The sequence below is a fragment of the Rhinopithecus roxellana genome, chromosome 18 (genome assembly GCF_007565055.1).
Source record: "Rhinopithecus roxellana isolate Shanxi Qingling chromosome 18, ASM756505v1, whole genome shotgun sequence".
Lineage (NCBI taxonomy): Eukaryota > Metazoa > Chordata > Mammalia > Primates > Cercopithecidae > Rhinopithecus > Rhinopithecus roxellana.
Window position 1 is genome coordinate 68,311,878 of NC_044566.1, and position 25,070 is coordinate 68,336,947.

General features: G+C 40.6%; 1 protein-coding gene across 1 annotated transcript in view; it reads left to right on the forward strand.

Annotated features, from left to right (window-relative positions):
- The first annotated feature begins 6,183 nt into the window (after window positions 1-6,183).
- NUP58 (nucleoporin 58) overlaps window positions 6,184-25,070 on the forward strand; it is a 42,338-nt gene continuing 23,451 nt past the window's right edge. Inside the window, exons 1-7 of the mRNA XM_010360177.2 lie at window positions 6,184-6,540; window positions 13,056-13,198; window positions 14,488-14,523; window positions 18,085-18,234; window positions 18,933-19,070; window positions 20,701-20,811; window positions 25,024-25,048. Coding sequence (XP_010358479.1) covers window positions 6,434-6,540; window positions 13,056-13,198; window positions 14,488-14,523; window positions 18,085-18,234; window positions 18,933-19,070; window positions 20,701-20,811; window positions 25,024-25,048 — 710 coding nt within the window. The 5' untranslated portion in view covers window positions 6,184-6,433. The remainder of the gene's footprint in view (window positions 6,541-13,055; window positions 13,199-14,487; window positions 14,524-18,084; window positions 18,235-18,932; window positions 19,071-20,700; window positions 20,812-25,023; window positions 25,049-25,070) is intronic.

Below are 25,070 nucleotides of genomic sequence, written 5' to 3' on the forward strand. Positions count from 1 at the left end.
TCCTTTAGATAAGTAAATCTTGATGATTTGGCCAAGTGGTATCTGTGTCTGGGTTTTTGCACTTGCTATTGATACAGTGCAAATATTGCCGATACAGTGGTTAGTCATGCTGTATTCTACATGACCACTTTATTGAACACTGTGTTCTGTGGGGTGCGAGCAGACTGTATCTTTCTTTTGCTCCACCACTACCCTTCAAGTCTGCTTTCTTGGCTGTCTCTTTACCTCTCCTCAACAGGAACTTGAGCTGATCCTGGAGAAGTACCTGTTTCTCTTGCATTTTAGAATAATCTGATGTATATTCATCAAAATGTATCCAGTTCAAAGCTTCTCCTTTTCCCTATACCACCCAGGTTTGATGACAGTGGGATGCAGGTGGGACGGGGTAGGAAAATCTGTCTTGGCCCACTTCCTTCCTGCTTGCTTTTTAGCTCCTGTTTTGGCTCCCCGAGCATCAGGTCTTACTTGATAAAACCTTTTATAATCTGGCATCACTGATTTGTGTGCAGCAGATGCCTGAATGCCTCCTCTTTCTCCCCTGGGCAACTTGGTCAACTACTTAACCCTTCATCTAACCTCTGGGGCTTGCAGAATGCCTCAATTCCCTGAAGTAGGTGCAGCTCTCTCTACTTCATTTCTTATAAGCTGGCTCTTGGTTTCTGATATACACAGGCTTGGCTACTCCCATTTTTTCTAGAAACTTGTCTGTCTGTACAATAACTCTGTGTTCTCACACCTCCACCATATATGCACACACTTGTGCTTGAACTACCTTGAGAGAGTTCCTATTCTTTGCAATAAAAGAGGTCTAATTAGATTATGGGAAAACTGCTCAGAGCAACGGGAATTGGGCAGGCTTAGGGAACTTTTATCCATGAGATGGAAAAGACATGAATGTACTCCTGCTTCATGGAGGTGGGCATCTCTCTAGTGACCAGAATATGTGTATCCATCAAGCACAATGACTTGTTTCCATGAAAGGTGAGAGCAATAAATGCAGATATATTGTTCCTCTTTGGCTCCCATTTTTTTGAGACTACATGTTGACCACTGCCTTTCTGTTGGCATGTTTCAAGGCAATTAGATAACAGGTCGTTGGTGGCATTTTTATTGTTATATTCCAGTCCTATATATACTATTGACCTTTGCCAATCTTGGATATTTCCTAGGTTTCCTCAGTAATACATGTAAAATTCTTCTTTTGGGGTGAATGCCTACTAAAAAGGTATACTGCATTTAGTTATGAATAATACAGATTTAGCTCTAATGGACTAAATAACATACAAATTGACTTTTCTCTCATTTAAAAGAAATCTGAAGGTAGGTAGTATAGGTTGGTATGGTGCCTCTATAGTATACCATCAGGGACCTAAGCTCATACTATTTTTTTGTGATACCCTCCTTTGCATATGACTTCCATTCTTAAAGTCACTCATGGACCAAGATGGCTATTGGAGATCCAGCCATTGTGTCTAAGTTCCAGGCAGCAGGAAGAAAGGAGAAGAAAGTAGAAACAGATGTATGCCAGCTATCTGTCCCCAAGAAAATGAGTGATCCAGGAAGTCTCATCTCATGTTTCCTACCCACCTCTACCTGTAAAGGAAGATGGAGACATATAGTTGTTTATCTGGTTAGTTTGCCACTTTGGAGAACACTGAGGTTTTAAGGGAGAAGGAAGGAAAGAATAAATATTGGTGGCCAGAAGATAGCTTCCATCGTTTATTTTATGTTGACATTGCTTAGTTTCTCTTCTCTGTCTTCCTTATCCACTACAGTTGTCAAGTCATAAAAGCAATTTTTTCAGGTCCCATCTCTGCCAATAGGAAGGGTGTATCTCAAAATAAATGACTATTGTTTGAATTAAATACATTTAGCTTTATGGATAACTCCTTACATTTATTTTTCTCATTTCTTGGGTGATGAGTGAAAAAAGTCATCAGGAAATAGACCATTACTGTTCTGACCTGTGATTGGGAACTTTTGTTTTGGCTTTCAGCTTTTTGCCCTTAACTTTTTAGTTTGAAAATTTCAAACCTACAGAAAGGTTGTAAAATTATTATAATGAACACCCATATACCTTGTTTTGACAGCCATCCAATAACTTGCATTATTGATTTATTTCTCTATATACATTTGGTGGTGGTTGTTGAATCACTTGAGAATTTAATGAATTTTTAAAGTGGAAGGACACTACTTAAATATTTAAAACCCTAAAATATTTAAGACCTTTTCTGAGAATAATTTTCAAGATAAAGACTGTGATTGAAGGCAAATGGTTACATGTTATTTCTAAAAGATAACCTCTCTTCTGGATATTTCAGAGGACCAGAACTAGAGATATTACAGACTCCTTTCAATAGACTTCAGATTCCCACTTCCTTTATGTGTTAGAACCTCTGTTGAGAGAGGTTCTCAAATGGTTATCCTGATCTGAACACCCCCCACCAAAGCAAACCTATTTTAGATATATTAATGCAAACACAAATTTTAGCCTGGGCAACATGGCGAAAACCCATCTTTACAAATAAACAAATTAGCCGGGCATGGTGGTGCACACCTGTATGTGGTCCTAGCTACTCAGGTGGCTGAGGTGGGAGGATCCCTTGAGCTAGAGAGGCAGAGGTTGCAGTGAGCCAAGATGGTGCCCCTGCACTCCAGCCTGGGCACAGAGCCAGACCGTGTCTCAAAAAGGAGAAAAAGAAAAAAGAAAAAAAGAAAATTTTTTACAGCGCTATTTCTGTTTGGATAATTCAGTTTGATTATGACATTAACAGTGTCATCATCCTGCTGGCAAATCAGCAAAAGATGGAGTTCTTTCACAGAATGCGTACAACGTAAGAAGCGAGGGAAGGCAAAATGGCCTCTCTAGCATTTAGAATCTGAAGCACTTGCTTCATCCTTGGAAGCAGCAGTTCACACAGAACTGACACATAGGTTCGAGTCCTCTAATGTTAAAAAGAGTAACATTTGGAAGATCCTTTGGGATAGGTTTGTTACTCTACCTAGACTAGGTCAGGGTTAAGCCAGATTCCAGTGCTCCATGGTTCTGCTCAGTTGCAGATAGGATTCAGGCTTATGTATGCATAATGCTCAGTTACTGCTATTTTACTGTTTTCAATTCACTAACCAAACCATTGAGCTTAATGAAAACTGCTTTCTTTGGAGTTTCATTTCGGTCGAATGTAAGGATGTAATTTCTTTCTTCACTAATAGGACAAGCAATACAAGGTATATGAGATGAGAAGGGATCTCTGAGATCTAGTCTTATACTTGGTGCATCTAGTGGTAGATTGCAATACTGCTCATCAGATATTCCAGATTTTGTCTCTGCAGTGCTCCTCCTTGAGTGATTTGGGGATTTATTACTGTAGCATAACTTAAAACTATTCTGTCAGATACAAGGCAAGAAATGCTACACTAAAATGTTGATAAAACAAAGTTGAAAGGATAGTTTGCTTGTTAATTGGAATGGCTTCCCCCAAAACCCGAACTTTAATCTAAGTCAGATTTCCTTTATTTCTTTTATAAACGTTTAGCTTTAAAACAATTATAGATTTGGCTGGGAGTGGTGGCTCACGCCTGTAATCTCAGTACTTTGGGAGGCCAAGGCAGGCAGATCACGAGGTCAGGAGATTGAGACCATCCTGGCCAACATGGTGAAACCCCATCTACTAAAAATACAAAAATTAGCTGGGCACGGTGGCATGTGCCTGTAATCTCAGCTACTTAGGAGGCTGAGGCAGGAGACTTGCCTGAACCAGGAAGTCGGAGGTTGTAGTGAGCCAGGATCTAGCCACTGCACCCCAGCCTGGCGACAGAGACTCTGTCCAAAAAAAAAAAAAGTTATAGATTTACGGAATTATTAATTACACAGAGTGCTCATATTCCTCACACCCAGTTTCCCCTATTATGAACATATTAGTTCCTATATTTTTACATGCTCTTTCCTTCCTGAGAATATTACAAGTCTTGTTCATTAACATATATTTCTTAAGTGCCAGCCATTTTGCTATTACTAATTGTAGGTTGATATTCTTCAAAAGTTTTGGAAAGAATACACGAGAAAATCAAAAGACATAGGGAGTGCCTTTCTATCTTCCCATAAAAATCATGTGCATCTTTCTTTTTTCAGTCAAAAGGAAGACTTCATGTGAACAATCCTCTTACTGACCATTCTATAGCCATTACTGAAAATAGCATTCTCTATATCACGGAAGCTTTAAAACTCACAACAATCTTTTATTTTTGCCTCCTGTTCGATAACTATGAAGTTTTTATTTATATCTTAATCCAAATAGATCCTTTTTTTTTTTTTTTATCATCCCCATTATGACCTCCATGACGTTTAAAATGTTATGGCCATGTGCAGTGGCTCACGCCTGTAATCCCAGCACTTTGGGAGGCCGAGATGGGCAGATCGCTTGAGGCCAGGAGTTCGAGACCAGCCTGGCCAACATGGTGAAACCCCATCTCTACTAAAAAATACAGAAATTAACCAGGCGTGGTGGTGTGCGCCTGTGATCCCAGTTACTCGGGAGGCTGAGGCAGGAGAATAGCTTGAACTCAGGAGGCGGAGGCTGCAGTGATAGGCCATTGTATTCCAGCCTGGGCAACAAAGCGAGACTCCATCTCAAAATAAAGTATAAATTTAAAAAATAATTAAATTAAAAAATAAAATAAAATGTCCATGTTTCTTTTTAATTACACAAACACAGAGGTGGTGTATTAGTCTGCTTGGCTGATGTAACAAAATACCATAGACTGAGGTGGCTATAACAACATTTACTTCTCTCAATTCCGGAGGCTAGGTCCCAGATAAAGATGGGGCAGTTTGGGTTCCAGGTGAAAGCCCCTTCTTGCTCTGTCCTCACATGGCACACAGAGAACAAACTCTGTTGTTTTTTCTCTTAAGGGCACTAATCTAGCCATGGGGGACCCACCCGGGTGACCTCATATAAATTGAATTACCTCCCAAAGGCTCCATCTCCAAATACCAACATATCGGGGTGGGGTAGGGCTTTAACATACGGATTGGGGGAGGAGGGAAATAGTTCGGTCCACAGCTGGTGGCAATGCCCAAGCTCAACGCAAGATTAAAGTACTGAATTACCGAATTACGGAGATGAGGTTAGAAAGACTCATCATACGGAGGTCATCAAGTGCCAGACTAAAGAGCCACTGGGCTTTTTAGATCATAAATCCGGGGGTTGCTTATGGGATGGATTTTGTTAGAGATCACGAGTAGGAAAACCATTTGGGGGAGTAATAGAACAATTCCTGAAGGAAAAATAAAAACGAACACTGTGATAACAACCCTCGAATGCACCACCACCAGGAAGCCTTTCCCGACGCTTCGCCAGACAGGTTCTCCTTAAACGCGAATTTTTCTTGAGTTACCCTAGAAATGTAAGTTCCCCTTCACATTTCGCCTTCTCTCGTACACGTTCCTGTGCGTTTCCTAACCGGTTACTTCCACTTCACAGTGCCTGCAGCACACGGTGTGTCCGAGCGCCCTACAGCCGTGCAGCGTCCTTCTGGCGCAGCCACCCGCGCTCGGCCCAAGGTCCCGCCCTCCCGCATCAGGATGCGCGGACGGTGTTTGTGGACTTGACCGCATGCCAGGAAATCCCGCGGGCCTGGCCACTTCTGGGCGCCAGGACCACAGCCGGCCACCCCACCGACGCCAGGGACGCTCTTCTGGACCCACTTCAGGGCCGCGCGTCGGGCTCCCAAGAACGGCGTCCAACTGGCCTGAGGCGCAGGGGTGGGGCTCACGTCGTCGGACGGTTGCACGGATTATTTTCGATTGATTTCCGAACCCTCAGGAAGCAGACACGCTCCCCTTCCTTCTTAGAGATGGGGCGGCAGCCAACGAAGGCCCGAAGCCGCCTCCTTTTCTGTGTGGGGAGCTAGGAGATGCTTAGGAGGGACCTCCCCGATTCTGCGATGCTGAGCATCATTTTTGGCAGGAGGCTACATATGAGTAGTAATTGACATTCATCACTCTATTGTGCAGATTATGTCAGTACGGATGCTACGATAGAAGAACTAAAAAATGACAGAAATGGTTTCACTGTTTTTAAACTCTGGGAGCCTACTGCTTTAAGAGATTAAGCCGTGCGCCAATGCCACCTGGTCCCGGGGTGCCTTGCGCGGCTCGCCGACCCCCCCCCCCCCCCCGCCACTCGCGTCCCAGGGCTCCCTGCGCGGCAGTTTCACTTCCGGCGGACTACGTGCGCGCGGCGAGCGACGGGCGTACTTTTGCGTGGTTGCTCCACCCCCTCAGCCTTATCTTCGCTGCCGTTGGGGTTGGAAGTTCCCGCCAGGTCGGTGCCGGGCGAGAGAGATGTTCCCCGGCCCGCCTCGGCTTTGAGACGAGAGAAGTGTCCCAGAGCCCTTTCATCTTGCTGACGGCGTCGCGCCCCGGGCAGACATGTCCACAGGGTTCTCCTTCGGGTCCGGGACTCTGGGCTCCACCACCGTGGCCGCAGGCGGGACCGGCACAGGCGGCGGTTTCTCCTTCGGAACGGGAGCGTCTAGGTAACCGCACTTTCTCGCCTTGCTGGGCCGGATTTCCCCCGAGCCCCACCCCCGCAAAGCTCCCTTGGTGTCCCCATCCTCTCTCTTCCCGCTGCTTCCTTCCCGGTGAGGCTGGAGAGAAGCACCTAAATGTAGCCGCCCGGCGTCGTAGGCCTCTAGCTCGCCGCGGTCCCCGGGCCCAGCGCGGCCTGGTGAAGTGGAGGGCGGGATGGGTTTTGTGCTGTGAGGTTTCCAGAATCCACGTATAGTTCAGGCATTGTTTGGACCTAGTGGGGTCTTGACTGCTTGGAGGGGCCTGGGGGTCTTCCCCGGAGCTTTAGCGATGCGTCAGTCTTAGGCGTAGAATGAACGTTGAATGAATGAATGAAATTATAGCATGTTGTGGAGTTTTATGATAGATAATTCCAGTTTCATTGCAGCATTTGCGGTCTTGGATATTAGTGTTTTAATAACGTTGTGGTTGTTTTTAACTAGCTTTTCAAGCTTCTGTGCCACATGGGACCTTACCTGTTTTAAAACAACAACAAGAAACACTTTTTTGCAGTGTTTTTTAGTGGTAATTTTGTGCAGTATGTGCAGATTAGTATATCTGACGCAAGAGTGTTGTAATAACTCAATATTGTCTTTTACTTAAATTTCAAAACGTAGGTAGCATGTTCCTCGTTTTTGTGCAACCCGTTAGTCCAGGTGGCGACAAAAACAACTGTCCAGAAGGAGACAAAGTGGTGAGACATTTATTTTAATGAGAGATTTAAGCTTTAGAACTCAATTTTTTAAAAGATAAAGGTGGAGGGGTTCATAAAGTTAAGGAGTGTGCACACTGTCAACAAGATACTTCCTGAAGCTTAAAAGATGCGGCTGTAGATTTAAAAGGCAAAAACTTAAGCATGACCTGCAGTTTAAAAAGGGAGGGAGGAGGAATCACAGGCTACACAGTCAATTCAGAAATTTGAATTTTCATCCGTACTTCCATTATTCTTACTCTACTCGCTCAACAGCAGGTCCTAATAATTTTACTTTTGCCATTTCCGTGTGTCTTTATTTCCAGTTCCACCACCCTGCTCAGGCTATTATCATTCATGGAACAAATATTTATTGGACAGATTCCCATGTGCAGGGCTCTGTTTTAGATATTAAGAGTCTTGCTCTCTTGATCCTTAACATTCTTAGGAAAATACTTCTGATTCTTGTCAGATTTTTAACCAGCTGTCTTTCTTGTTTTAGATGAAAACTACTCCAATCAACTTCTTCAATCTGTTCTGCCACATTGTAGCCAGAGTAATTTAAAAAAAAAAAAATTCTCATTGCTCCCCGTTTAATCATTTCCCGCTATCTTTAGAGTGAAGTTAAAAAAAAACAGACAAAAAAACTTACCATAGTCTGCAAGGTCCACTTCTGCTGGAACCTCTGGGTACTCATCTTGAGCCCGTCTTTTTATTTTAGGTATCCAGACCCACTGTTAAAAACAAACACGCAACTACCAGCCGGTACACCACTACCTGCACACAAATAACTGAAATAAAGTTTCGGAGAAAGATACTAACCCCTACTTCATGGGATGCACTTTGATGTTTTCTATTCTATTTCTTTTTTTTTAATGTTGTTGATGACTTGAATTAATTTTTATACTTCTCTCACGGTCCTGATCTTAGTGTGAGAAAGCCTGTCCTAGCAACATGACCTTTTCTCTTTTCAAGTGGACTTTGCCAGCCCCTTCCTTGCAAGTATCAAATGGTCTCTTCCCCAGAGAGGCCTTTTCTGACCTGTCGGTCTAGGGGAGATTTCCATTCTCCTAATACTCTTAGAGTGCTGATCACAAAATGTAATCAGTTTGTTGTATTTATTGTTAACTTGTTTGTTGTCAGATCTCAGCACTAGAATAATTAATATCTGTGTCTCTCACTGACTAGAAACTGCCTGAGGGCAGGGTCTGAGTCTTACCACCTCTTTCCTCAGTCCCAAGGACAGTGTCTGGCGTAGAAAAAGGGCTTTAATAACAATTTGAATGACTGAGCAAATGAGTTATTAGTAATAAGTTATAAAAAATTACCCAAGTTTTAGAGAGGCTTGGATAAATTAATGAAAGAGGAGACAGTCTGACATAAATTTGTTAGTGCTGGTTGGGAGGCCTGACAGCCCCTAGTGCCACCTGGTGATTTGATGTCTTGAGGTCCGTCATTTTAGGGGAGTTCTCACATCTGGAAAAGGAGTGGGTTACCTGAGTTGATGAGTGAGATGAAGCATTTGAATATTTAGCGTCAAGTCTGGCACTTGCTAAGTGCTCAGTAAATGTTAGCTATTATGTTAGCTGCCAAGTCCGCATTAGGGCAAGCTGGGCAAGTTAAAATAACATTCCTGATGTGATTGAGTCAAGTTGGTTTTTATACATCACATCCTGTCAAGTGCTTGGCACATAACGTTGGTTTGAGGCAATGATTGGTCAAGTCTAGGGTAGCTTTGAATTTAGTAAATTTCACTGACACCAAAATTTCTTTTGCTTTTGTGATAAAATTTCATTTCGATGTGTTTCTTTGGCAGTATTTTCAACTTTCATTATGTAATATTTCATAATATCTTCAGTTATGTTGTCAAGACATTTATTTTATATATATATATGTATGTATGTATTTTTTTTTTTTTTTTTGAGACGGAGTCTTGCTCTGTCATCCAGGCTGGAGTACAGTGGCGTGATCTTGGCTCACCGCAAGCTCCACCTCCTGAGTTCATGCAATTCTCCTGCCTCAGCCTCCTGAGTAGCTGGGACTACAGGTGCCACCACCACGCCCGGCTAATTTTTTTTGTATTTTTAGTAGAGACGGCGTTTCACCGTGTTAGCCAGGATGGTCTCGATCTCCTGACCTCGTGATCCACCTGCCTCGGCCTCCCAAAGTGCTGGGATTACAGGAGTGAGCCACTGTGCCTGGCCTTTTTTTTTTTTTTTGAGACAGAGTCTTGCTCTTGATACCCAGCCTGAAGTGCAGTGGCGCAATCTCGGCTCACTGCAACCTCCGCTTCCTGGGTTCAATCGATTCTCCTGCCTCAGCCTCCCGAATAGCTGGGATTACAGGCACACCACCACATCAGGCTAATTTTTTTTTTTTTTGATGTTTTTAGTAGAAACAGGGTTTCACCATGTTGACCAGGCTGGTCTCAAACTCCTGATTCAGGTAATCCGTCCTCCTCGGCATCCCAAGGTGCTGGAATTACAGGCGTGAGCCACTGCGCCCAGCCGCCAATAATGGTTTAGTATCCCCTAGATACTCGTTTGTTTCTACTCCACATTATACACACAACAGTTTCGAAATAACAATACGATCAGACTACCCACAGCGAAGCTAAATATTTTGGCATATATGCCCCTTTTATGGTTGTACCTATGTTATCTGGGTATAGCTATTGCATACTATATTCTTTTGCTTGTCACACTCAGGTCTCTGTGTGTGTGATATCATATCTCACTTAGTTTTGGTTGTAGCAATGTGTTTTTAATAATACCATTTATTTATTTATTTATTTATTTATTTATGTATTCTTTTTTTGAGACGGACTCTTGCTCTGTCGCCTGGGCTGGAGTGCAGTGGCCGGATCTCAGCTCACTACAAGCTCCGCCTCCCGGGTTCCTGCCATTCTCCTGCCTCAGCCTCCTGAGTAGCTGGGACTATAGGCGCCCGCCACCTCGCCCGGCTAGTTTTTTGTAGTTTTTTTAGTAGAGACGGGGTTTCACCATGTTAGCCAGGATGGTCTCAATCTCCAGACCTCGTGATCCACCCATCTCGGCCTCCAGAAGTGCTGGGATTACAGGCTTGAGCCACCGTGCCCGGCCTAATAATACCTTTTAAATTCAGACTAAATGTTTGAAGATCTGTGGGCTTTTTTTTTTTGTAAGACGGCGTTGCTCTGTCTCCCAGGCTGGAATGCAGTGATGCAGTCTCAGCTCACTACAACCTTCACCTCCTGGGCTAAAGTGATTCTTCCACCTCAGCTTCCTGAGTAGCTAGTATTATAGGCATGCTTCAGCACGCCTGGCTAATTTTTGTTTTGTGGAAGTTTTTTGTTGTTTTTTTCGGTAGAGACACTTTTACCATGTTGCCCAGGCTGGTCTCAAGCTTCTGGGCTCAAGCAGTCTGCCTACCTCAACCTCCCAAAGTGCTGGGATTACAGGCATGAGCCACCCGGTCTGGTCAAGATCTGTGTTTTAATTGTTAGTGAGAGCTTGCAGCACTACTTTGTCTCCCACCTCACCTTTATACACCGAAGGTGCACACAAACACATTTTAAAGATCAGCGGTGAACTAAGTACTTCCTCTCCTTTTACCTACTCAGTATGGATGGCACACCTCAAGTTCTGCCCCTTAATAGGCTCCTCCGTCTCTGTTCCCCTTACAGTGGTTAGCTCTTTGCCTCAAACTTGTGCAGTATCTCTTTGCCATCATTTGGCACTTGATTATAATCTGCCTTATAGTAATTGTAAACTTACTGAAGGTGTGTACATTTCTGCTGCTTGAATGATCTACTGCTTGAGTATTTCCTTTCCTCCTTGTCCCCCAATGTTTGCAAAAATCTGAGTGGCTTCTTAAGCTGGTTATGCAATTGAAGGCACCCAGACCCAAGTCACTTGGAGAAACTCTTCTGGCTTGGAGTACAGTTATTTGTGTTGTTTTCCCCCTGGTAAACGGCATGTTCCTTGACTAGGGACTTGGTCATCTTTCTGCTTCCTTGCTATTCCTGGCATAACGCCTTGTACATAATATATTTAGTTGAATTTATAAGTATCCATAATGATAACAGTCATAACAACATTTATTGAAGTTAATTCATCCTGTGCAATTTCTGAAGTCTTATATTTAAAAAAAAAATTCTGCTGGCCAGGCGCAGTGGCTCATGCCTGTAATCCCAGCACTTTGGGAGGCCGAGGCGGGCGGATCATGAGGTCAGAAGATCGAGACCATCCTGGCTAACATGGTGAAACCCTGTCTGTACTAAAAATACAAAAAATTAGCTGGGCGTGGTGGCAGGCGCCTATAGTCCCAGCTACTTGCTGCTTGGGAGGCTGAGGCAGGAGAATGGCATGAACCTGGGAGGCAGAGCTTGCAGTGAGCCGAGATCGCGCCACTGCACTCCAGCTTGGACGACAGAGCAAGACTCCGTCTCAAAAAAAAAAAAAAAAAATTACGCTAAGTAGGTACTGTTAATTCCTATTTTGCAGATGAGGAAATAGAGGCTCAGAAAGGTTAAGGAATGGCACACAAGTACCATAACTTGGGGGAACTGGTACTGGAACCAACCACACTACTGCTGCTAGAGATTTTGAGACTTAAAAAATGATACTGGGTTCTCCCATGGTGATTACTCTTTATGGAAGAGCAGCAAAGGAAGTAATAAATATGTACGATAAAGAGGATTCCCCATTATGCTATATAATCTCCCTTAACTCTCCTACATAATTTTTGAAGTGCCAACTTGTCAAACTTTGCTTGCTTTCACAATTTGTCTTCCCACCTTTTTCTAGCAAATCTGAACCTCTGAGTTTTGATAAGGGTAGTTGAAAAGTTGTGAACTTTGTTCACATTCACTTGCTTTTATCAGCTGTTCTTTTTTTAAGCTTTCCAACGCTCTCTGAAGAGTTTCTGTTAATGAACACATGATCCTGAGACACGGTGATTTTGCTTTGCGTTTAAGTTTTGCCAGGAAATGTGCCCACTAGTTTTTCTATTTTGCTTTTTTTGGTGGTAAAATCCCTAACTATGAGCTCTCCCCAACCCCACATTGCCCTATGAATGTGGTAATGTGGCAACGGAGAGCTAGTGAAGATAACTTAAAATCACTTTTCTATGGCCATTTTAAAATATGCTAGGTTTCAAAGATTGGTGAAAGCAGAATAATTGTGATCCTTACTTACGATTACCTTGAGATCTGAAATCCTTATTGCTGTAGACTGCTTTTCTTGAAATCTGGTATTTTTTTTTTTTTTGAGAGGGAGTCTCGCTCTGTCACTCAGACTGGAGTGCAGTGACACTATGTCGGCTCACTGCAACCTCTGCCTCCCGGGTTCAAGCGATTCTCCTGCCTCAGCCTCCTGAGTAGCTGGGATTACAGGCACATGTCACCACCATGCCCGGCTAAGTTTTGTATTTTTAGTAGAGACAAGGTTTCACCCTGTTGGTCAGGCTGGTCTGGAACTCCTGACTTCGTGATCCACTAGCCTTGGCCTCCCAAAGTGCTGGGATTACAGGCATTAGCCACCACGCCCAGCCTGAAATCTGGTAGTATTGTATTTTTTAAGACTACGTTTACATGTGGATTTATTTTTAAGGAAGAACAGAAACGTGTTTGAACTTGGTGGGTTAAAGGTAAATTTATTTTTATTTTTGGGTCCTATGACAATGTATTTGATACGTTACGTGAATGAAACTATCTTGAAGAGTTAATTTTTATTTTTCTTAAGTAAATATTGGCTCTAGTAGACTTCCTTTTGTGCATGTAGTTTTTGTTCTGTTTTTGTTTTTTTAAATAAGCAACCCTTCTGTGGGGCTCAATTTTGGAAATCTTGGAAGTACTGCAACTCCAGCAACTACATCTGCTGCTTCAAGTGGTTTTGGAACCGGGCTCTTTGGATCTAAACCTGCCACTGGATTCACTCTAGGAGGAACAAATACAGGTGAGGAGGATCTGACCACATTGTCAGAGAGTAGGCTTGGGATATTCTTTCCTAAATTCTGTCCTGTATCTCCGTTTACAAGGATCATCACTGGGAGTAGACCTTAAAAAATGGTAAATACTAAGATGAAAAGAAATACAAGGAATTGGAATTAAGGGCTAGTGATATAGGCCCGATCAGTGACTGTCATCTACTCTGAAGGAAGGAAGGAAAACATACAAACATTAAATTTTTAGATTGTATAATGTAGAGTTTTTCCTTAGTGAAGATTGTTGTTTAAGCCAGCTTTATCAATTTGGAACATTAACATACATGAGATAATGAGCACCCTTACTGTAACATATTTTACATTTTTTTTTTTTGGATACACAGTCTTGCTCTATTGTCTAGGCTGGAGTTCAGTGGCATGATCATGGCCCACTGTAGCCTGGCAACCTCTTGGATCCAAGTGATCCTCCCACCTCAGCCTCCTGAGTAGATGGAACCACAGGTGTGCACCACCACGCCTGGCTCTTTTTTTTTATTTTATTTTTTTTTACTTTTTGTAGAGAAGGGGTCTCCTCCTGGTCTTAAATTCCTGAGGTCAGGTGATCCTCCTGCCTTGGCCTCTCAGAGTGCTGGGATTGTAGGCCTGAGTTACCATGTCTGGTCTATAATTTACATTCCTAAGAGATGTTTTACATTTTCGCATTATTAAAACATATAAGTGGGAAGAGGGCAATAGATAAAGGACTTGAAGGTTTCGAAAACAATGGAAAATTTTTGTTTTTAATACAGCTGGAAAAATAGTGTTTCACTGGAGCTGACCATTTAAAAAGTTTGCTTCTTTATTTACCCTTTATTTTCTAATACTTTGTTTTCTTACTACTTTTTGCATTGATCTTCCAGCTTTGAGTGCAGCACATTTCACAGCCACATCTATAAAATGGAGAATGACAGGAATAAATATGAGCAGATTAGTCAGTGAGCTGCTTGAGACAGCTCAGTGTAGCATTTTGTTTGGAGTTGCTTTTTCTGGTCTTGCTTAATTTTGTTATAAGCAATAGTTATTTGCATTTTATAAATTTTATTCCTTAATCAAATTATGCACAGCTTGTAATATGAAAACCAGTGCTATGGGAAAAATGCGTGATTAGTGGTTATGGTGGCAGATACTATGATATGTATTGTTCTAATTAGAAGTATTGTCACTCCCTGAGGGTGATTTTAAGTCTTTGCCTTATGACGAGTAAACCAAAAGAATGTCATCTTCATTGATGATTAAATTTTATTTCTCTTTTTGTCCCCAGGAATAGCAACAACTATAACTACAGGATTAACTCTGGGTAAGAATTTTTGAGGAAAGATCCCAGCTCTGTGATCTTCTAATAATTTTAATAAATTGAGTGATCTTTCTACTCTTCTCTCTTCTAATATCTCACAGAGCTGGGGTATAGAAAAAAGTGTGTGTATCACAGATGGTGACTTATCAGAGAACCTTTCAGTATTTGAGTAGTGAAAAAAAGGAATGACTTTGTAGAGTACTTTTATAATTCAGAAAAGTATTTTAAATGCAGAAATTGTTTTTAATGTGGAAGTTTATTTCATATTACTTTTTTCAGTCATTTGACTTCATTTAGTGGAAAAAACACCAAACTTTAAGCCAGAAATTTTGGAAGTAAGCCTCTAAAATAGTTGTGAGGCCTTAGGTAATATTTGGGGGCTTTTAGTTATTTAAAAAATTGAGGGTGTTGAACTAATATCCAAATACATAATACCTTCTGTAGTGTTATGCTAAAGGGAATGTGAATAACTAGGGTTTCAGCCAGCTTTCAATCTGGATGGCAGTAAACAATGTGAACGGAAAGGAAAAGGAAATGAAAGAACATTTAGAAGCCCTTAAATTGAGTTTTAAAATAAGGATTGGCAGACTTCATTTGGATGCTACAGCTGTTATTAACAGAAAACACAACACATCTGTTTATCACCAAAGTTTTGGACTGGATTGGCTACAAAGACAAGCAAGTGAATCTTCTTGTTTTCTTTTTTGCTTTCTTTTCCCCCCCATCAGACAGGTTCTTCCTCTGTTGCCCAGGCTGGAGTGCAGTGGCACCATCACAGCTCACTGCAACCTCAAACTCTTGGGCTCAAGCGATCTTCCCTGAGGTTCCCAAATAGCTAGGACTATAGGTACATACCACAATGCTCGGCTAATTTTTCTTTTTTTTTTTTTAAGAGATGGAGTTTTGCTCTTACTGCCCAGGCTGGAGTGCAATGGCGCAATCTCGGCTCACTGCAACCTCCGCCTCCTGGGTTCAAGCGATTCTTCTGCCTCAGCCTCCCAAGTAACTGGGATTACAGGCATGTGCCACCATGCCCGGCAAATTTTGTATTTTTAGTAGAGGCAAGATTTCTCCATGTTGGTCGGTCAGACTGGTCTCAAACTCCCAACCTCAAATGATCCACCCGCTTTGGCCTCCCAAAAGTGCTGGGATTATAGGTGTAAGCCACTGCGCCTGGCTTTTTTTTTTTTTTTTTTTTTGGTAGAGACAAGGTCTCACTATGTTGCCTAGGCTGGTCATGGACTCCTAGCCTGAAGCCGCGTGCCCTCTTTGTCCTCCCAAAGTGCTGGGATTATAGACTTGAGCCACACTACGCCTGAGTCTTGTTTTCTGAGGTTGCAACCCCATACATGATTTCAAAGTACTGTACTCTGGCAGGAACTTACTAGTTGTGATCAGGGCAATCTAGAAGCATCGTTTCTGGCTTCTTTTCTCTCAGTGATTTCAGGTTAAGTCAATGCAGGTCATTCATACATTTCTTTACTTAATATTGTTTGAGCAGTTATTACTTCCTAACCATGCAGCCTTGTGTATACATGATGCCTTGAACATTGAATATTATCTTGTGGCACTGGTAGTGAGGATGGTCCTTGATGATGACATTGGGAACTGCTAAGGGTTGGAGCAAGACAGTCTGTTGTGAGGTGGAAGGGTTAGGCAGGTATATTAACATGTTCTTGTATAATCTGATAAATTTCCTAAAAGATGTGGGAGAGGCACCATGAAAGGGAGAGGAAGATAACAGTATGGTTTACTTTACGGGCAAGAAGCATTTCAAACAGAGGATTGGCAAATGCAAAGGCCCAGTCATAAAAGCATTCAGGGAAATACGAAATATTTTGTTCTTGGAGCTTAGAAATCAGAGGTGGAAATGGTGGGCAGAGTTGAGATTTGAGGAGCAGGTTGGGACCAGATAGGAAAGGGAGGTATATGTCATGCCTTTAAACTCTATTTTAAAGACAATCTAGAGTTAATAGGATCCTTAAGTTGGGCAGAATCACCAGGATATTTGTGGGGGGTTTTTGTTTTTGGTGGTGGTGGTGTTTTTTTTTTTGTTTTTTTTTGAGACGGAGTTTCGCTCTTGTTGCCCAGACTGGAGTGCAATGGCATGATCTCGGCTCACTACCACCCCTGCCTCCCAGGTTCAAAAAATTCTCCTGTCTCACTCAGCCTCCCTAGTAGCTGGGATTACAGACATGTGCCACCACGCCCAGTTAATTTTGTGTTTTTAGTAGAGATGGGATTTCGCCATGTTGGCCAGGCTGGTCTTGAACTCCTGACCTCAGGTGATCTGCCCGCCCCAGCCTCCCAAAATGCTGGGATTACAGATGTGAGCCACCGCACCCGGCCATTTTTTTTTTTTTTTTTTTTTTTGAGGTAACCAAGATAATTTTAAGAATAGATTAGAGGTTAGAAGAGACTGATACCAGAGAAATAAATACTGTTGTAGTAGTTCTTAAGAGAGGTGGCCTAAGCTAAGGTTTTTAAGGATACTTGTAGTACAGGATATTTCTGAAGTGCAGTCGACAGGATTTGTGACTAATGGAGTACAGGAGAAAGAAGGGATGTCAAGAATGACTGGTTTCTGGCTTGAGGAATTGAACTGAGCAAGGTTGGAGATTTAGCAAAAAGTTTTTGTGGTGAGATATGTAGGAGGCCAAAGGGGCATCAAGATAGAACTAGACAGTGAGGACTTAGGTGAATGTCAGTTTAGACTTAATCACCTGTAGTTGAAATGATGAAAGTGGGTGAGTCATTGGGGAAGTAAGGAAGTGGGAATGGAACCCTAGGAAGTGTCATTTAAGACATGAACAGAGGAAAGACAGCTACAGAAAAAAAAGAGCTGAAAAGGAATAGGGAGATAGCTGGGGGCGGACAGAGACACAGGGGCCAGAAGAAAGGAATAGAGAATGGTTATTAAAGTATTAGAGAGGAGGGACCATTTTTCTGCTGAGAGGGAAAGGAGGAGGATAAATGCTGCATTAGAGGTAAATCTAGGAGTAGAATTAAAATCGGTATATTACATTGATTGGATTTTCTTTTTTGCTTTGTTTTTCTTTTCTTTTTTTTTTTTTTGAGACAGAGTCTTTTGTCTCCCAGGCTGGAGTGCAGTGGTGTGATTTCAGCTTACTGCAACTTCCCCCTCCCAGATTCAAGTGACTATCATGCCTCAGCATCCCGAGTAGCTGGGGTTAGAGGTGTACACCGCCATACTCGACTAATTTTTGTATTTTTAGTAGAGGAGGAGTTTCACCATGTTGGCCAGGCTGGTCTCGAACTCCTGACCTCAAGTGATCTGCCCATTTTGGCCTCCCAAAGTGTTGGGATTACAGGCGTGAGCCACTGTACCAGGCCATTCTTTTGTTTTTCTTAAAGAGCCATCTTTTTTGTGTTCACCATGGTTTAGTCTCTACTTCTACATATTTTCTCTCATAGATGTATCCTCCTTCTGTTGGCAAAAGGTAGTATCACAAACTTTTAGGGATCCGTATTGAAACCAGTATAATAGAACACTTACAGGTAAAGTAGAATTTTGTTTGTTTACTTATTTATTTATTTAAATAGGAACGCCAGCCACTACATCTGCAGCTACAACAGGCTTCAGTTTAGGATTCAACAAACCTGCAGCATCTGCCACACCATTTGCTCTACCTATTGCTTCTACCTCAGCTAGCGGTCTGACTCTTTCGTCTGCTCTGACATCAACTCCAGCAGGTGAGGTAGAATGAAAAATCGTTGCATTCAATGGTTAAATTTCAATTTTATCTGGTTAGAGAACATAGTCAGTCACCTTTACTAAACATAACTTAGGATTTTGACTACAGAAATTATTGATTTATAAAGAAAATAATTTTTAATTATTAAAAATTAAAAATTATTTAAATAAATAAAATTTAATAAATAATTTAATAAATAAAATAAAATTTAAATAAATAAACTTTGAGCATTGAAGCAGGAGAGGCTGTCTTGGGAGATAGTCCCTATTTAAAGAGCAAAGCAGGGGAGAGGGCTAGAGAGGTAAAATGTAAACCTGTTAATATTGACTTTGTTTTCATGGAGCCATTTAGTGACAGGGAAAGACAAAGACTTGGCATAAACTTCACCTATCTTATGATTCATTTAATATGAAGGTGAAGTTGATGGCCTGGGTTGAAGACAATATTGCTGTCTAGAATCAGTTACCTGGTACCATTGTAATATTCCTCAAAGCCCTTATTTCTGTCCCAGATTTTTGCTTTAAAGCTGCTGTTTCTCTTTATTCTTAACCATGTAATTTTATCTTTAGCAAGTAGTTCTTCCAAAGAGCCAATTTTATCATGGATGTCAGTTTTTAAAAACATTGTATTTGTATTTTTCTATGGTGCTGTTAAATAAGTTGCCTTTTGAAAGCTTACTATCTCTTTTTTTTATAGCATCCACAGGATTTACTCTAAATAATTTGGGTGGGACAACAGCCACCACTACAACTGCATCAACAGGCCTCTCTTTAGGGGGAGCCTTAGCTGGTTTGGGAGGTTCACTTTTCCAGAGTACAAACACAGGAACATCAGGTAATTGATGGTATTTATTCTCCAGAATAGTAAATATTTATATTTAATGTACTTATTTTTATTTTAGCCCTTTGAACAAATCACTTTTTCTCTTTAATCTGCATATTTTCCTTTAAATATGAAAACTACATTATAAAATGATGGTTTTCATACATAATTGGATGTATTTGCCATATTTTATTTATTTATTTATTTATTTTGGGATGGAGTCTTGCTCTGTCACCCGGGCTGGAGTGCAGTGGCGTGATCTTCGTTCACTGTAACCTCCACCTCCAGGGTTCAAGAGAGATTCTCCTGCCTCAACCTCCTGAGTAGCTGGGATTACAGGTGTGTGCCAGCACGCCTGGCTAATTTTTGTATTTTTAGTAGAGATGGGGGTTTCACCATGTTGGCCAAGCTGGTCTCAAACTCCTGACCTCAAGTGATTCGGCTGCCTCGGCCTCCCAAAATGCTGTGATTACAGGCATAAGCCACCGCACCCAACCTATTAGCTGTATTTTAGAAATGCATTTTCCTCTTTCTCAATATTGACTAACTAGATAAGAAAACAAAGAAGAGCCTGTTTAAGGAGTCAGTAAATTGATCTAGAGATAACATTTTTTCTAAAAAGAACAAAAGTTATATCAGCTCAGGAATGCATGGTCTTATAGAAGTATAGATTTATTAGGCCGGGTGCGGGGGCTCATACCTGTAATCCCAGCACTTTGGGACGCCAAGGCGGGTGGATCACCTGAGGTCAGGAGTTTGAGACCGGCCTGGCCAACATGGTGAAACACCCCGTTTCTAGTAAAAATACAAAATTAGTCGGGTATGGTGCTGCATGCCTGTAATCCAAGCTGTTTGGGAGGCTGAGGCAGGAGAATCACTTGAACTGGGGAGGCGGAGGTTGCAGTGAGCCGAGATCATGCCGTTGTACTCCAACTTGGACAACAAGTTGAAACTCCATCTCAAAAACAATAATAATAATAATAAAGAAATACAGATTTATCAACACAAGATGCTTGAAATTTTGCTACTTGACTCACGAGTATACATTAATGACTTATGATTAACCATAGTCTGGTCCTTTTTATTCCTTTTGTCAGGGAGGGAAGATTTAAATAAACAAATGAATTCTAATACTGTTTTTTAAGTTTTGTGAAAAGAACTTGGGTGTATGAAATTATATTCAATACATGTTATATTCAAATCTTACAAATTCACACTAGGCTCTCTTAAAAGTATGCAGTTCTGAAGTGTGTTCGGAAGGCAAGATGTATTCACCTGAAAATACACCAACTGAAACTGCTTTTGTAGAGAGGATTTAAAAACCCTCTCTAACAAAACGCCTTTATAACAAATAAAGATTGAATGTCTACATATTAAATTGATATACATTCTGGCCCTTCTAATAATGACAAATTGCATCATCCAAACTACATATACCATTGCATTCAAGAAAGGGTATCAGTCTTTGACCAAAACATGCTCCAGACTTGTTTCTTGTTATTTGCTTAATATGAAGAAATGTATTATGCTTAATATGAAGAAAATCTAGAATCTAACTTTAAAAGCATTAGAGTCCTTTGAACAGTAAGGAAAGAAATTTGTTGTCTTCCAATGGAATTTATAAGTGATGTTTTATTTATAGGACTTGGACAGAATGCTTTAGGGTTGACTTTGGGAACTACAGCAGCTACTTCAACTGCAGGCAATGAAGGCCTTGGTGGTATAGATTTCAGTAGCTCCACAGATAAAAAGAGTAAGTAATGCTGTTGTAACTTTTATGTTCTAACAGTACCGTTGAGGGAATGTCGAGGTTGCTGTAAATTCTTTTGTGTGAAAGATTAGTAGTTTATATTTAGTAGTAACAGTTTTTACTTTTGAATTTGTTTGTATTATTTCACAAATTTTGTTGTGTGTGTTCATTTAAGGTTTTATTTTTGTAGGTAACAGATTTGTATGTGCATGTCTTATGTAGCTATCTTAATGTGTATACGAATATGTATTTTTTAATAGGGATCATGATACATATACAGTATTGTTTTGTAGTCTGTTCTTTTTTTTTTTTTTTTTTTTTTTTTTTTTTTTTTTTTTTTTTTTTGAGGCGGAGTCTCGCTCTGTCGCCCGGACTGGAGTGCAGTGGCCAGATCTCAGCTCACTGCAAGCTCCGCCTCCCGGGTTTACGCCATTCTCCTGCCTCAGCCTCCCGAGTAGCTGGGACTACAGGCGCCCGCCACCTCGCCCGGCTAGTTTTTGTATTTTTAGTAGAGACGGGGTTTCACCGTGTTAGCCAGGATGGTCTCGATCTCCTGACCTCGTGATCCGCCCGTCTCGGCCTCCCAAAGTGCTGGGATTACAGGCTTGAGCCACCGCGCCCGGCCATGTAGTCTGTTCTTATGTAACATCAGAAGCATTTGTCTCTCGGTAATTTTTTAAAAATATTTTAATGCTGCTTAATATCAGTTTTATGGATGGATAATTTAGTCAACCATTGTTCGCTTGTTAGATGTTTATTTCCAGATGTTTTACTCTGGGAAATAAAACATTGGGCATCTTTATCTAAAAAGGCAACATAATATAGTAGTTTAAGAGTGTCTACTATAGAGTGGAATTGCCTGGGTTCAGATCCTGGCTCAACTGCTTATAAGCTCTGTGACCTTATTGAAGTTACTTATATTGTGTGCTTTAGTTTTCCTTATCTGTTAAATGGTTTCAGGGTTGCTATTTGTAAAACCTTAGCAGAGCCAGACACGTAGGTGTCTCCTTTTATTATCAATGTTTGTTTATACTTTTGGTTATTTCTTAGGGAAAATACCTAGAAATTGGATCATTGGCTTAAAGAGAGGGATATTTTGGAGACTGTTAGTATATAGATTGTGAAATCGCTTTGCTAGAAAGATTTTACCAGTTTACCCCCAACCAGTATGAAAATACCTTTCTTGCAGTGCCCTTGCCACATTGAATATTGGTTTTAAAAATTTGCTCATCCAAATTCATTTTGAAAATGTTTTTATTGTTCTGTGTGTTACTTTGTTTTGCACCATCTCTTCTGCTTCTGATGAAAGCATGTTTCACTATATACCGTATATACTAGGGTGTATACATACATATTGACCTCTGAAGATGAGATAAATGGATGAAGATGTGAAATAGTATCTGCGTATCCATATGACTTTTTTAAAAAAAAACAGACACCGGTTTTATTATAAGGAGATACTATTCTAGGTTTTATCATAAGGAGATACTATTCTAGGTTGAATTACTATTTTAAATGTTGGTAAAACCTTTTTAAACTTTTACAAAGTTTAGGTTTCTCTTTCAATGAAAATTGACTAATTTCTAAACAAAGTTTGTTTTTACTTAGTTTTCTCTGTAGCAACTCCATAATTAGGAAAGCCGCCTTAGCAGCTTATTTGTTCAAAATGGAATAGGCTGGTACCACTTTTATTACTTTTATTTTAAGCATGAGAGTGCTTCTCTATTATAATTGTTTTTAGGCTGAAAGAGCAGGCTAAGGCAGAAGAGTAAGATAAATAAATGGGAGAAATTAATCTCCCCTCTTCTGCCCCTCCCCACGTCTTCCTGCTTTCATAGTGTACCTAAGATAGAGTTGAGCGAGGAGAATATATAGAATAAATGCAATAAATGTCTTAGATATGACATTAAATTTTATAAATATTTATGTATACACAAACATATATATATAAAACTTGGGTGTGTTTCTACTATGGATCTCTGATTACTACATCCCAGTTTCCTTTTATCTAGTGCTCATATCAAGGGATTCTTTTTTTTAATCCAAACGATTTCTTTTTTTCTAGTAGTTGTATCAGTTAGCTTGGGCTCTGCAGTACCAGTGTGGGATTTAACCAGATAGAGAGTAGCAGTAAACAGCATTCAGTGAAGAGGGGACAGCATCGAGTGAGACTAGAGATGAGAAGGACCTTGACCCTTTTGAAGAAATGACTGAAGGCCAGATTAGCCATAGAGGAGAAAGATGAGGTTCCAGAAGTCATGGAGGCCTTATTTGCCACGTTGAATTTTGTCATTGTATTAATACCTCAGGCAATTTGGGTCTGTTAAAGGGATGTGATGAGAATTGTATTTTAAGATTAAGAGCTTTCTGACAGCCATATGGAAAATAGCATCCGGGAAGAATAGACATGGAGAACTGTTAGGAAGCTTTTGTAGTGGTCCGCGTGTATTATTGAGGCAAAGCTAGGTAGATTAATTGGGGGTCCATGTTAATCAGGGATCCATGGTAAAAACAGGCTCAAGTTTTTTATTTACATGTTTGTGTGTACCTAAGTATTTACAAAATATAATAAAATGTCATATCAAAGAAATAATATGCTAGTCAATTTAAAAGTTGGTGAATTATTTGAAAAAACATAAAATTAAATCCCTAATTTTATTTCCATATCTCGTAAAATCTAGGACATCTATAGAAGATAGGTGGCAATATTAGAGATACTAAATATGAAATTAAAAAATCTTAAAATCGGTAAAATACAAAACACGGAAACATAAATTACAGTTGGATGAAAGTGGTAGAAAAGTAAAACCCCATGTGCAGAGGTAAAATGTAAATGAGGAAACTAAAATGCTTCATTTTTTTTTTTTTTTTTTTTTTTTTTTTTTTTGATACAGAGTCTTGCTCTGTCACCCAGGCTGGAATGCAGTGGTGTGATCTCACCTCACTGAAACCTCCACTCCCTGGCTCAAGTGATTCTCCTACCTTAGCCTCCTAAGTAGCTGGGACCACAAGTACACAGCACCACACCTAGCTAATTTAAAAAAATTTTTTTGGCCAGGCGCAGTGGCTCATGCCTGTAATCCCAGCACTTTGGGAGGCCGGGACAGGTGGATCACGAGGTCAGGAGCTCAAGACCAGCCTGGCCAAGATGGTGAAACAGTCTCTACTAAAAATACAAAAACTAGCCGGACATGGTGGCAGGAACCTGTAATCCCAGCTACTCAAGAAGCTGAGGCGGGAGAATCGGTTGAACCCAGGTGGCAGAGGTTGCAGTGAGCTGAGATCACACCACTGTACTCCAGCCTGGGTAATAGAGTGAGACTCCGTCTCAAAAGTGAAAAAAAAATTTGTAGGGACAGGGTTTTGCCCTGTTGCCCAGGCTGGTCTCCAATTCCTGGGTTCATGCAGTCTGTCCAAAATGCTTGATTTTTAGGTGCTTATTTTTTCACATTTTAACATCTCTGAAATTGAGATATATCTTAACAAGGGTCTAATATTAGAAATACTTAGGAAATTATGTAAAGGAGACAAATAATATACTTAATGTTGAAAAAGCTCTTAGAAATAAATAAGAAAAATACCTCAAGAAAAGTGTGCATATCACAAGCAGTTCACAAAAGAGAAATATACTTGTCTCATGAGCATTTGAAGAAAATGGTTTTCTTCACCAAATATAAACTAAGAATTATTATGAAGTGGCATTTTTCACCTACATAACTGGCAAAGGTTTTTTAAAAAATATGTCTGTCGTTGTGAGGGTGTGATAAGGTATTCATGGCAGATGGGAAGATAAATTGTGATAATTGTTTTAAGGGATTGTCAGATTGGAGAAATTCAGGTGATCTGACATAGTATTCTGTACTGATAGGACCTTAAAAAGTGTCAAGTAAAGTTTTCAGGAGTTAAACTGGTAGGCAACAACGTACATTTTCCATACAGGGTATTTTTCATGGAAGATGGTTGAGAAAGGAAGATTCTTGCCCTTGAAAGTAGATGTACATCTGCCATATATATCTGCTTATGTGTACTGATGTCTTCATAAAATGCTGTGCTTCTGAGTTCATGACTAGTCATGACATCACGTGATGTTTAAGAGGCAAGCAAAAAAATGCTTAACAGTTTATATTTGTACTTTAATTTGTGTTAATTTAAAACTTGTATTTGGAGTATGGTATTCAATTACTCTTTTTACATGGAGCTTCTTGAATTTTCTAGGTGATAAAACGGGAACAAGACCAGAGTAAGTTTACAAATTTACCCTT